The following is a 12,376-nucleotide window of genomic DNA, read 5'->3' as shown; positions in this document are numbered from 1 at the left end:
ATGTCCTTTACAACATGTAGTGCAAACACAACAGATACTGCACTAGCAATTTTTTTTCTTTCATTAGTCATCTTGATCTATGATCTTTTATTCATGTATATTGGTCTTACTTTTTTATGAAGTTGAGAAGTTAAAGATTTACTATCAAGTTTTCGCTTATTAATGTTGTATTGCATTATGTTAATCTATAAAAAATATAATAAGGATCATTTTTGTCAAAATTAGTAATTATATTTAATTAAGTAATTTATAAAACACTTTACTTACTAAAGTTGATCAAGCGAGAATCTCTAATTATAAGAATTACATAAAATTGATTAAGACACTTTTGTAAATCGATAACGAATATAGTTAGATGTCTGAGGATACAGGAAGGACAGTGTAAGGTGTACTAAGTTTCATGTATATTAACGACACTTTTATATGAAAGTATATAAGTTGTTTAATTAATTTCTGCTTCTGTAGAAAAAATTTTAAAACTTATTTTTATACATAATATTAGTCTTACTTCGTCTAGTATATCACTTAACTGGACGAGTTATATGTATATACATATATACACATAGATAGATATGACCTTAATTAATATACATATATGTATAACTAGTTGAAGATAATGAAAATAGCATAATCCTTAACACTTTTGCATAGCCGTTATGTATATAATAGATAAAAACTGTCTTTGCATTTTTAAATAAATATTTTTTCTCGGTCAACGCGCTTATGCATCACAGATCACAGTCACACTTAGGTACTTGGTTCACGGACGGCAAAGAAAGCCTCATTTTATGACTTATCACCACTCCTCGTGCCTTCAAGTTCTTTCCTTTTAAGTACGCTTTTATTAATTCAATTTACACGATCACACTGTGGCACACATCGGAAAAGACATATAGGAGCGTATTCGTATTCTTGCAATGTTCACATTTCAAAGTCGATATGTTCTCCGACAATTTTATTGTTTGATTGTGGACTTAGGAAAATCTTCCTGGGATAAATTTTTTCGCAGAGAATATCTATTGTTATCGTAAAATATTGCCTTTGATTATCCATCAAAAGACAATTTTAATATTCTCATGATGCTGGAATGGTCCTTAATTCTGCGATAATTAAAGCTCGATTCACTGCTTTAAATACAAGCTTAAATATTAAGTGATACCAGGTCACTGTTCTCGTATTTTTCAAGCTGTTAATTGCGGTGCAATTATTTGTTGAGTCGATTGTGTTATACGTGGTGCTATAACCGGAAGTAGGCTTACTCTTAAAGGTGTGGATGTCATTTGCGTGACAGAAGGTTGAGCGCCGGAGACACTCGCGGATGAAGACCTATCTCTGGTATGCCGTTTAACATGTTTCGCCAGATGGTCGCTTCTCATAAATCTTCTCTGACAAACAGTACAGACAAATTTCTTTTCTCCAGTATGCGTTCGCTTATGCCGTGAAAGTTCGTCGCTTCTTGAAAATCGTCTGCTACAGTCTTCGTAGGGACATGAGAATGGTCGTTCTCCTGTATGGGTTCGTGTATGGGCTTTCAAATGAGATGACTTAAAATAATTCTTGCCACAACCTGGATGTTCACATTCGTAAACACGACGTCGTGCAGTTGACTCTGGTGCAGTTACACTTGATGCTGTTGTAGTTGGAGGCGCAGTTACTAATAAAAGAGGAGCTCGTGGAAGAACCAAAGGCGATCCTAAAAGTCCGGTTACCATAATCGGCGCAGGTTTTGGTGCTAGAGGATGTAATTTTGGTTGTACAGTCTCGCGGTCCGTATTTTTATTATTTACAATAATCTCTTCTTTCCGCAAACTCATTTTGAATTTGAGACTCTTCAGTATGTTCTCCGGCTCCGTTGTACTTTGCCGCGTAGTCGATTCGGACTGTGAACTGGAGATATGCTGTGGATCATGTGGAACTGATTGTGAGCATATCGTGGTAATCTTTGGTATCAAGTTGGCAGGACTGTAGGTACCATCTCGATTGGCACGCATTATCACCGAAACACGGGCTGGTTCTGGACTTGGTGGTGGCGTACCGTCTAAGAGTAACTATTTAAAAAAATACAAATTTGTAACAATTCATTCTTTTCTTTAGATAATTAGATTAACAAAAATTTGTTAGATAGATCGAAAAAATATTGTATTTATATTTTCTACGTTATTATGTAGAAAAAATTAAAAAGAAGTGAAAATATAACAAGCTCAGGCTTTTTATCATTCGTTTAAGAGACATCTATATATTTCGGAAAATACGGATTCAAATGTTACTTTGCAACGACTACCATCAGAAGGTATAAACCATTTGCTCGAAGGATAAGCATCAAAAATGGTGTACGAGTGAACGCACGCAATGTGCACGCAATAAATGGGGTCATCTTGCAAAACAACTCTATAAAGCATGCGCGCATGCGTCTATGTACATTGGAGTGGTCTGTCGATCGGGCAGAAAAAATCAAAAAAAGGTAATTTTGCAATGAAGATGCATACTGAGAAGGCTACTAGTATCGATAACATAATACTCACTTTTGCCAATTCACATTGTTCCACGCATCGCCTTTTTCGGAAAGGTTCATCTTCTTCCGAATCAGAAGGTTGTGGAGTTGGAGGTAAACCAGGCCGTGCATTTCCGTCATCGTTTTTCTTCACGTTTATATCAGCAGCCTTCGTTTTCTGCAGAAGTTTATCTCCCAAAAGTGCTGCAACGCTGAACGAAGACTGAATCGTTGGTTCAATCTGGAAAGAAAAAATAATTTTTTAATTAAGCATTAAATAATGAATTCAATTATAAGAACTACATCAGAGAAATATAAACTAGAAGAACTATAAACAGAAAATCTACAAAATCTTTAAAAAATGTACGAAGCAAAGAAAAATACGAGAGAAAAGAAAAAATTAATAGAAATGATATGAAATAAGAATAGAAATGAAGACATATTGTGATGTAAAATGAATTGCGTGAAACAAGGCCAGGTTGCCGTTTCCAGCTGCGTTCATATTTCGCGGGCAGCTAGTCTGTCTACAGTGGCGGTACTTTTAATTCAACGTTCACTTACGTGTTTGAATTGGGGTGAGGCCGGTGGTGAAAGAGGTGTTTGATTAGCATCCATTTTTTAGAGAAAATGTGGCGTGAGTATGTTCTACGTTAAAGAGGCTCGCCCGTTGATGAGAAAACGCGGTCTCACGTATACCGTATTTCGAGCGAAAAAAGGTTAAGGGACGTAACCGTTGAACGTCTGGTAATGCAATGAAGCTTTCTCAGGTCGGTTGGCTCGACACGCCGTGCTAGTTGTGTGTGTGATCATGCGGCGCGCTTCACTCGGACCAATGGCGTGGAGGGGCTCGCCGTAGTTGACCAATCAGCGGAGTACTATCAGCCGACGACCGCGTGATCACCAGCGTGCTGTTCACGTGCTCGCGGTCTGACTGAGGCCGTGATCATGACGTCAGTCTGCGTGGCGCGCTCGGTCGATACGTCATGGTATCGCTGCGCTCACCAAGCGTCATGCAACTTCAACCCTCCTACACCTCCTTTCGAAGTTATCTAACTCGCTCTTTCTATCTCTTCGCCTTTTCTCTTCCTGCGATTCTTCGTCGATGTAGTCTGGCCGCGACCGAACGTTCGCAAGCCACGGCGAGCCTCCGAATTGCCTTTTCGCCACACTTACTTCCCCCCCCCCCTTTGCCCCGTTGTAACGTGAGAGTTTCTAAGCTCGCTGCATAAATATTTCCTTCTTATAAACAACCGCGTATGACGCTTCGATGATTTCATTTTTAATAGCTTTTCCGTATCCGGTTACCATTTTTGACCTTCTCGAAGATGTTTTGTTGTTACAGATAAACGAGGAAAAATATATTACGATTCTAGGAATGTCGTTTTCACCGTTCAGCATCCTTGTCATGTCACTCTCCCTCAACGTATCTAAAGTCTGCAGCAATGCATCTGCAGCCGCTCTGACATTTATTGGTTTATTGCATCTGGATTTCTCTCAACTTATTCTTCGAGTATTTTTTGTGTTTTGAAGGAACAATATACGTATGTATATACACGCGTAGTATATGGAGAGGGTTGAATAGAGCAAATAACTGAAAAATCTAGGAAAGCGAAGTCGTCGGGAGGTCGGATTTTAACGAGGAAGCATTCTGATGCAGTCTGCCGGTAAATATATCGGTCGCCTACTTTGCGACTGGTTAATTCGAATTCAGCTCGGGCGGGTGCTGGTCTTTGACTCTTCTTTCCCTTCTCCTCTTCCATCATTCTCTTTATCCCGTTGTATTTTTCTGCAGCGTCTTCTCTGCCGAACAAATTGGTCGGCTGGTTGATTGATTGAATGTCTGCATCGGCAGAAATTCGCAGCCGTATTTATTTAAAGCCGGATCGTTTAAAGACAGCTCATATAGGGAAAATGGAATAATTTTATCGTTCGCTGAATGTTATATTTAGCGAATATTCTTTTGTTCTTCTTTTTCATGATGTTTCGAATGCAAACGTAGTAGAATTCGCCTTGAAGACCGTATATAGCACTATGCTGTATAATCGATGTCATTCATAGATACAAGAAATTGCATTTTTAGTTTTTTACATAGAATGGTTGCATCGAAAAAAACTTCTGTCCTTTGGTAAATCTGTTACTATGAACGCGTAGTGATTTTCCACGACGTCTCTCTTGGAAATGCGGAAATCTCCGTAAACTGAGACGATGTTCATATTGTGGCCCACATATCGCGGTTGCGCACTAAAACAAAATGGGGTCGTAAGAAGATAACAAATAGTTAACTTACAAACAACAACTTGACAACTGATGTTTATTGCGCGTTATTAATCTATTATATTGTATTTGGCTCCTTTCTGCTTTTGAAATCCACGTGTTACGAAAATCATTATATTCTGTCTTTAAATATATATCTTCTTCTTGCTCTTTTAGATTTTTTATGACTTCCAAATTTCGTCTCATAGAAAATCGTAATATAGGCTAAATAGATTATGAACATACAAAATATCTATTATCATCTTTAATATAATTCATATAACATGACCTACTGAGACGCTAAGGAGGTTTAAACGTAGATTATTAATTTATTTCAATTATAATGTGACCATATTTCACTTTGGCAAAGTAATGGTGTCGAATCCTGATCATCTATCATGTTTACGAAATGAAATTGAAATGAAATAAAAAGAATTCGAAAGATTTTGAAATTACGAATTTCCTTTTAAAACTTAACGCGTGAGTATCTTTTCCTTCTTTTAACAAATGAACAAGCTTGGGTTACAAGTCCCTTAACGCAATTCTTTAAGAGGCTTTACGAATTAACGTCGTCTTAGTGGAATTCGTGACATTCAAATTATTCTGTGTTCGAAGTCGAAGCCGTTGAAAGAAACAATCTATGTACGTCATAATCGGCTTTGAAAATAGAGTTCCCGTAGCAGCTTAACATTTAATCGTATTGGGTGTAGGGCACACATAATTGCGTATTTTTGTTAATGCATATTCAATGCATAATGCAATGATTCATTAAGAAGAGAATGACCTGCTGTGTCGACTAGACGTCGAAACGAGCGATATCGTTGGGCGAATTCTTAGATTTTTGTCGGTTCGAAACAGGTGAAGGCGTAGAATCGTGAATCAGTTCCATGTGACCACGTTCTATGTGACTTTCTACGTATATCCATTGGTTCCTTATCGCTATTTTTTGAACAAGCTTCTTATCACACAGCGAGCAATCGCATGGAATATTACTATGTAAATTCTTTTCTCTTAGTGTTCTTGTGTCTTTAGTAAATTTGATTTTATCGTTTGATATCTTCACTGTTCTCTGTGCATTATCGTTCTCGACTGCGCTCTATATTGGTAAAACGATTAGAACACTCGATAGTCCCGCTCCATGCTTATTTACGTCGCCGTGAATAATCGACAACGGTTCCCATGAACGATCGGAAAATACGCGGTAAGATTAGAAGAATAACGGAGTGTAAATCACTTTAATTGTTTCTTTCATAACGAAAGTCCTTATCAAAAAATTTAGTTAGTATTTCATCATTCTCTTATCGGGTGTCCGTATAGTGAACTGAACTATAAGTATTATTCGTTGCTCTTAATAATTTTACAGTCTTTAATAAACTTATATCGATTCTCGTGAGCAGCCACGCGTCCCGTCGATTTGACGAATGGCTACCAATGTTTACGATAGACAACAACGGAATCATTCGACGAACTCGTGATCGATGATCGTGTGTGCGTTTTCTGTTCATGCTTTATCGCTAGCTTCGTGTTAACTCTGCAGAAGTATCGCTGACATTGTTTTTAAAATAAATATCTAAGTCAGTAAGAGAACGTGACAGAGAAGCATCCGGTATGATTAACCGAAAGTTCGTAAAAATCGGGTCCTCAAGCGTAAAGTGTATCTTGTATCGAACGAATTTCGTTCAAAACATTCGACTTGTATCTCCTCTATCTTACTTTCTCCGTAGAGGGCCTCAAGGCCGACCGCACGACCTTCCCCGATCTTTGTATTATATAGCGTGTCGTATTGTTTCGCAATTTTAATTAATAACATGACTAAAGTGATTGAACGTTGCACGTTACGTGCATTTTAAACGTGCACCAAACAAAGGAGGAAAGCACGTACAAAAATAACCACAGTGTTTAGTATGTGTCAAGAAAGACGCCAAAAACAAATAATGCAAAGCTTAGGTAGGAAACTGGTTAAAGATACAAGGTTCGTGTTTTAAATATTAAATTTCAAAAATTTTTTTTATTCAAAATCTTAATCTTAAATATCAAATAGAAATTACATTTTTATATCGCTACTGTAGTATCACAGATTATTGTGACACGGATTATATCAAGGATTATAGTAGCGGCACAATAACATTGGTATGCAATTTATTTGATATGTATGAAATCTATCTATGAGTATACAAAATTAAAATTTTTATCAAACAATAAAATTGCACTATCAGACTTAATTGTTTTGTGACTGCTTTGTAACACGTAGTAAGGAAAAGTTGGTAAGCTCGAGAATGTTTTCATAGAATCTCGATGTTTATCTATATACGAGTTATCAAGGTTCGAGATTCTCTGCTTGAAAATATAGAGGTAACGCTTTTCTTCGGTTTGCGTCAACACGAAGGCTCGCCTGCGGACACGCGCATCCGTCGATTGAGTTCACTTAAGGGCGTGCTATTTCATCAGTGTTTTTGTTGCAGCAGTACTGTATGCTAAATTATTGAATAATTATTACTCCATACGATTGCAAAACTATATTATGCTCATATAATTAGAATTACGCATTGATTAAAAATATGCATTTACTTTTGCGATTGTCTTGCTGCGATGGTTCCTTCTTGTAACTATTTTTGTTTTTTAAATTTCTTGCGTTCGCCATTAGCCTTGCGGCGTCTTTTCCTTTGTCCGACCTTCAGACAGCACTTCGACAGAATTACAATTACATATCTCATCGTTTATACGTTACATTTGTAGTTTGTTGTTGTACAAATGCAATTGTTGACAATTTCGTCGTTCTATTTTTGGCGATGCCTCTGACTTAACCTTCTAATTCTTTCTTCTCTGTTCTTCGAAATCTTCCGTATTCGTTACAGTTGCAGTATAGAACTTCGTATTATCTTTAGATTGCGAATATTAATGCAATTTCATACTTTTATAAATATAAGTAAGGAAATATTATAGATAAGTTTGACCAATAAATGTTTACACCTCTAAATTTTCCATAAATGCATAAAAATCTTCGATTTATGTAAGTATGTTCGTATAGTGTACAGTGTCTATTACTGCGTTCGGTTTGCTTTTTGCTTTATGTTATCCACGGGTTTGAAAGCATGGGGCGTGTCTGTTAAACAGGTCATAGCCCTTCATGGAAAGTAAGCGACTCGTGGTCAAAAGTATGTTCGATAGAGGACAGTGTTCGTATTGTTAGCGGAGATGTGTTTGATATATCGCGAAGTTCGATTGCGAATACATTTGGTACATCGTCTGAGTTCAGTCTCGTTGTACGACCGAAAATAGCACGTATTTTTCTTTCGCAGTAATAGAAGTGGGAATAATTGGTCTTTGACTTGTTTACATTCGAAGAAACGGTGCCACGTAAAAATTGGATCGGATTGAGGATACATACTTCTCATCCACGGCCGAAGAAGCAAATAAATATGGAGGATAAAAATGCCTCGAGTGGAAGTTTCAACCTTGGGAAATAAGCATCGACGATGATATCTTACCTGTAAAATAAAACTGTAAATATTTTACCTGTGAAATAAAAATTGAATTAATGTATCTATATAGGGTTAGGATAGGATTATATAAGAAAGCATGACAAATTAAAGAAATTAATTAAAACAAAATAATTTTCAACAACATGTATTTGTAGCTTGATATGAAAAAATTATATCACAATTTTAAATCATAATTATGAAATTCAAATTTTATTTATGCATATCTATATTTAATTCTAACTAACATTAAGATTCATGTAAATGTATAAGCAGATAGTGCGAAATATATTTTTGTCGGTACACATGATGCCTCTGATATCTACCGTTGCCAATTTAAAAAATTTCAGATTGATTACCAGATGAGAATAGCTACATTATGTGTTAAAACTATACTATTCGGCCGTAGATGTCGCTAGAGAACTTCTACCAAGTTACCAACCAATAGTTATAACTATTTCTCATCAAAAATTATTTGCTATTCATAAAGCAGACTTTTTAAAATAAAACCCACGATAGTTATCATCAATATTAATGCCAATAATCGATCATCACGTTTGAGATTGTATTTTGTTTATATTTATATAATATTTTGCATCAATCATTAAATTCCTTCTATAATTGAAAAAATGATATAGCTTGTCTTAATTTTTATCTTCTTTTATCAGTATTTTTCGGAGATCTTTCGGATTCCTTTAATTTGAATTTCAGATAATCGATATCATGTATATCGACGCACTACCGCCATCTGATACACTCGACAAACATTCTCAGCCGGTAAACACATCTTTAAAATTTCCCGCTTTCAAAAGCAGAACTCGAGTAATGGGCGGAGCTTCCCCCCTCACCGATTCCCCTACTTAGTAGCACGTAGTCACGCTGCATTTGCAGGAGTGGGGGTTGTTTGGTATCGCGTTTGTTTAGTTGCTCGCTGACAGCGGCCGCGGTACGAGTACGTCGTGGTGCGTGTATACGTTTTTCATCGGCGTTTGTGCGTGAAAAACGCGAGAACCGACTGCGAACGCAGGGTAAGAAGGAACCACAAGAGCGGGTTAAAAGAACAATCCGGGATCGATGAGGAAGTATCATTTATCAGAGACGTATATTGTCCGGTGATCGGAAAAATCGTATTTTTGTGCCTGTCGAAGTGTTCGTTGTTCGTTGCTTTTTTATCTCTTTGTCTCCCTGGCTTTGTCGTCTTATAAACCAACCTGTTTCGTCTACCCTTAAATTTTCGTTTCGTGTGCTGTGTCACTTGTTATATGTCAACAACGTTACGACGATCTGGGACGACCGAACTTCGTCTTCTCGCGCGTACCTGCAACGATGTCAAGCATGTCGACGCTGATTTGGTGATGGCAGAACGCAGAGGATGTCACGCCGCAAGCAGAGCAATCCAAAACCACTGAAACGTGAGTCGTAACCGATATGCGATTCCTTCATTTCTCCCGTGACTCTGCCGCTTTCTTTCGTCTACGTTCCGCGTGTTCGTATTTCTCACGTAACGCATGTTAAATCGTGTCTGCAACCCGGAAAAACGGGTTTCTCGACGGCGTGCTTTTAAGCCGGCCACCACGTTGCTTGACAGGTGATTGGGCGTCTTTGCTTGTCAGACCACGTTTCCACTCGGCGCTTACGTGCCATGCAAACTGTCTCGGCTGATTCGCGTCGGTTAGAATTCTTTCTCGGAGACAACAGTTCTTTCCGCCATTTTTTATCGGTTATATCTTTTCGAACGAGCTCGATACTGCATAACGTGTCTAGCCAATCAGCGTTTGTATCGTGATATCTTACTGGCGGGAACATACGTAGATAGCTTCGAAGTTATTCGATCGAGATTTAACGTTACAGGGGTATTGAATTATCTTTCTTTTGCAGAGAATCAATCATGTGCACGATCTTTTCTGTATTTTTTTTGTATCTGTTTCGTTCGATCGATTGGAATGTTAGGTTAGCTGGTATTGGGAGAGAACAGTTGTCATTCGACAGGTCGGTTGTTGTCAGCTGACCTTTCGAGCTCTCGCGGATCACGTGGTTGACCACACATGCAGCGCTCGAACCGCGTGCGTACGCCAATGTCATAGAAATCATTGCATTTCACATTTGTACGTTAATCAGGGAAAATGATATAATACCGTTACAGATCATTGGAATTAATATTTTATTATATAATGCTGTGATACGTTGAAGTGTCAACGTGTCTCGGAATGTATTAAAGTTAGGAAATATGTTTCGATAAATTTGTTATATCTACATATATACGTAGTAGATACATATCTGTCACAAGCCATTATATATTAATTTTGACGCCATTTTATTACAAGTATAGATATTCAAATATTATCTTTGATGTATACTATTATATATGGGTTCATCGTTGGTAAATTTGTTTTCGGTCTTATTAACGTATTCTACTTATTGCGTCTTTACTTAGAATGGTTTTGTATTGCTTTTCTGGAATTCTGCGGCACATAGAAACCTGGACATTACTATCGTCTATTGCGAAACAAACCGTATATTCTTCATAAGAAACAAACTTCTTATAAACTATAATTCTTAATTTTGGAAGACGACATTTTTCTTCATATGTTCAACACTAATAGTTCTTTTATCACAGACACGTGCATACCAATAGAAGAAAAAGCACACTTCGTGTAGTTTACACAACAAAAGTGCGATATAATTGTTTGATGTTAAAATTGATCGCTGACGTGTGTAGCGAAATTCACTGTATGTATATGCAGACACATTTCCATTCAAGTGAAATGGTAAAAACAAGTAGGTTTATGAGATGGTTTTTTCATTTCAGTAACAGGCAGCATTAACTTTCTTACACGTACATCTATATTCAAACTATTCACTAATATTTGTTTATCAAAGGTTTTTCATTCAAATACATTGCGGTTTTAAAAATCTTCCATTAGATCATAGTAATAAAATAAAAATTCTATAATTAAGGATTAAATACACACGTAACGATCCAATTAATATCTTGAACAATACACGAAATATTTTTCTCAATGATGATCATACCAAATTGCTTTTCCATGAAAAAAATTCGCATCCGAAGTATTCGATACTTTGAAAAAATTAAAAGTCTCTTCCATCACACACTTCGTCATTTTTTCGTAAAGCTAATTTTCTATTTCTTCACTCGCCATCCCCAATGTGCTTCCCAATATCTCTTTTTGGCGAACTCTTACGCAACCAGGCGGATTCGCGACACTCGTGTACCTACTTACAGCCACCAATTAAAGCTTCCACGACTCCGCAGGACCTTTGTCGATGGTATCGAGTTGGCAAAACGGGGATCGGTTCGGCTGCACGAATTCGTATCTCGGCTTATACGTATATGTTTCTGGATCTCGGCGTAAAACCGATCGAGGCCAGACGAGATCGCGGGTGCCGATTCCGACGGGATCCTTCGTCCCTCGCCGCCCTTGTGTCGCGGCTGGATCACGTGGCCCCCGCGATCACGAAAGTCGCCGGCCACTTTCACGTGGCCGCGACTCGTCGAACCGGGTGTTTCTCCTCTCCGCTCCTCTTTCCATCCTGTTCATCGCCACGCCGCACACAGTGTGTTAAAACGGCTGTCTCGCCGGGAACACTCGTAATTCTTATTACTTTCTATCGTTCAATATTTTTGCTCTTTCTAAGTTTCTAAATACTTAAGGATCGGCTGTAAAAGCATCATTTAGCGATCCATGTTTTTTTCTTTGTAAAAGGCAATATTTTATGTAAATTGGTGTGTTTAAACGGTTGTCACAGCGGGGAAATTCATAATTCTTGTCATTTCCTGTTATCTTTTGCCTTTTTCAAAGTTTCTAAGTTCTCCAGGACTTTTAATCGAATATTACGCAGGAAAACTATTCTCTTCTACGGGAAGAGAACAGAATGTGATTCAATCGCAGGTTTATCGTTGCTAGTAATAATAGATAGGAATAATCCTGGATATCGATGAGAGTCACTGTAACTCAAGCAGTTAATTACCAAAGGGTTCTTAGTCTGCAGAGTATTTTCAATGATTGTTTCGTAGTTAGACAACCGTTTTAACACGCTTTACGCGATATTTCCGCGATTTCACGACGAGACCACGTTTGTTATCCTTAACACGTTCACTGCCGCGCAATGTTTTCAATGAAATCTCCTTCAG

The 12,376-nt window shown here is 37.6% G+C and overlaps 2 protein-coding genes and 1 long non-coding RNA gene across 3 annotated transcripts in view; 2 read left to right on the top strand and 1 right to left on the bottom strand.

Moving 5' to 3' along the window:
- Window positions 1–426: 426 nt before the first annotated feature.
- Window positions 427–3,248, bottom strand: LOC138177897 (Kruppel like transcription factor cabut). The gene is made up of 3 exons (XM_069109195.1): window positions 3,053–3,248; window positions 2,523–2,732; window positions 427–2,048 (listed from the first exon to the last, which is right to left on the bottom strand). Exons 1-3 carry the CDS (start codon window positions 3,104–3,106, stop codon window positions 1,182–1,184), a joined length of 1,131 nt encoding a protein of 376 aa, XP_068965296.1. The 5' UTR covers window positions 3,107–3,248; the 3' UTR covers window positions 427–1,181.
- A 158-nt stretch (window positions 3,249–3,406) lies between these two features.
- Window positions 3,407–8,291, top strand: LOC138177898 (uncharacterized). The gene is made up of 2 exons (XR_011172563.1): window positions 3,407–6,716; window positions 8,090–8,291. It is a non-coding gene; the product is annotated as an uncharacterized LOC138177898 (long non-coding RNA).
- An 861-nt stretch (window positions 8,292–9,152) lies between these two features.
- ush (Zinc finger protein ush) overlaps window positions 9,153–12,376 on the top strand; it is a 204,319-nt gene continuing 201,095 nt past the window's right edge. The window contains exon 1 of the mRNA XM_069109399.1: window positions 9,153–9,635. Within this exon, the coding sequence (XP_068965500.1) occupies window positions 9,596–9,635 (40 nt within the window). The 5' untranslated portion in view covers window positions 9,153–9,595. The remainder of the gene's footprint in view (window positions 9,636–12,376) is intronic.

This window comes from Bombus flavifrons, chromosome 3 (assembly GCF_040668555.2).
Source record: "Bombus flavifrons isolate JBK064 chromosome 3, iyBomFlav1_principal, whole genome shotgun sequence".
In the NCBI taxonomy this organism is placed as follows: domain Eukaryota; kingdom Metazoa; phylum Arthropoda; class Insecta; order Hymenoptera; family Apidae; genus Bombus; species Bombus flavifrons.
The sequence above is the reverse complement of the archived record's forward strand: the minus strand, read 5'-3'. Positions and strand labels throughout refer to the sequence as shown.

What these genes read in the sequence shown, in the direction of transcription:
- LOC138177897 (XM_069109195.1), bottom strand. Translation starts at nt 3,106, where the DNA reads ATGGATGCTAATCAAACACCTCTTTCACCACCGGCCTCACCCCAATTC. An exon ending in CCTCACCCCAATTCAAACAC is followed by an intron (nt 2,733 to 3,052) that starts GTAAGTGAACGT and finishes TTTTCTTTCCAG; the next exon opens with ATTGAACCAACGATTCAGTC. An exon ending in AACAATGTGAATTGGCAAAA is followed by an intron (nt 2,049 to 2,522) that starts GTGAGTATTATG and finishes TTTTTTAAATAG; the next exon opens with TTACTCTTAGACGGTACGCC.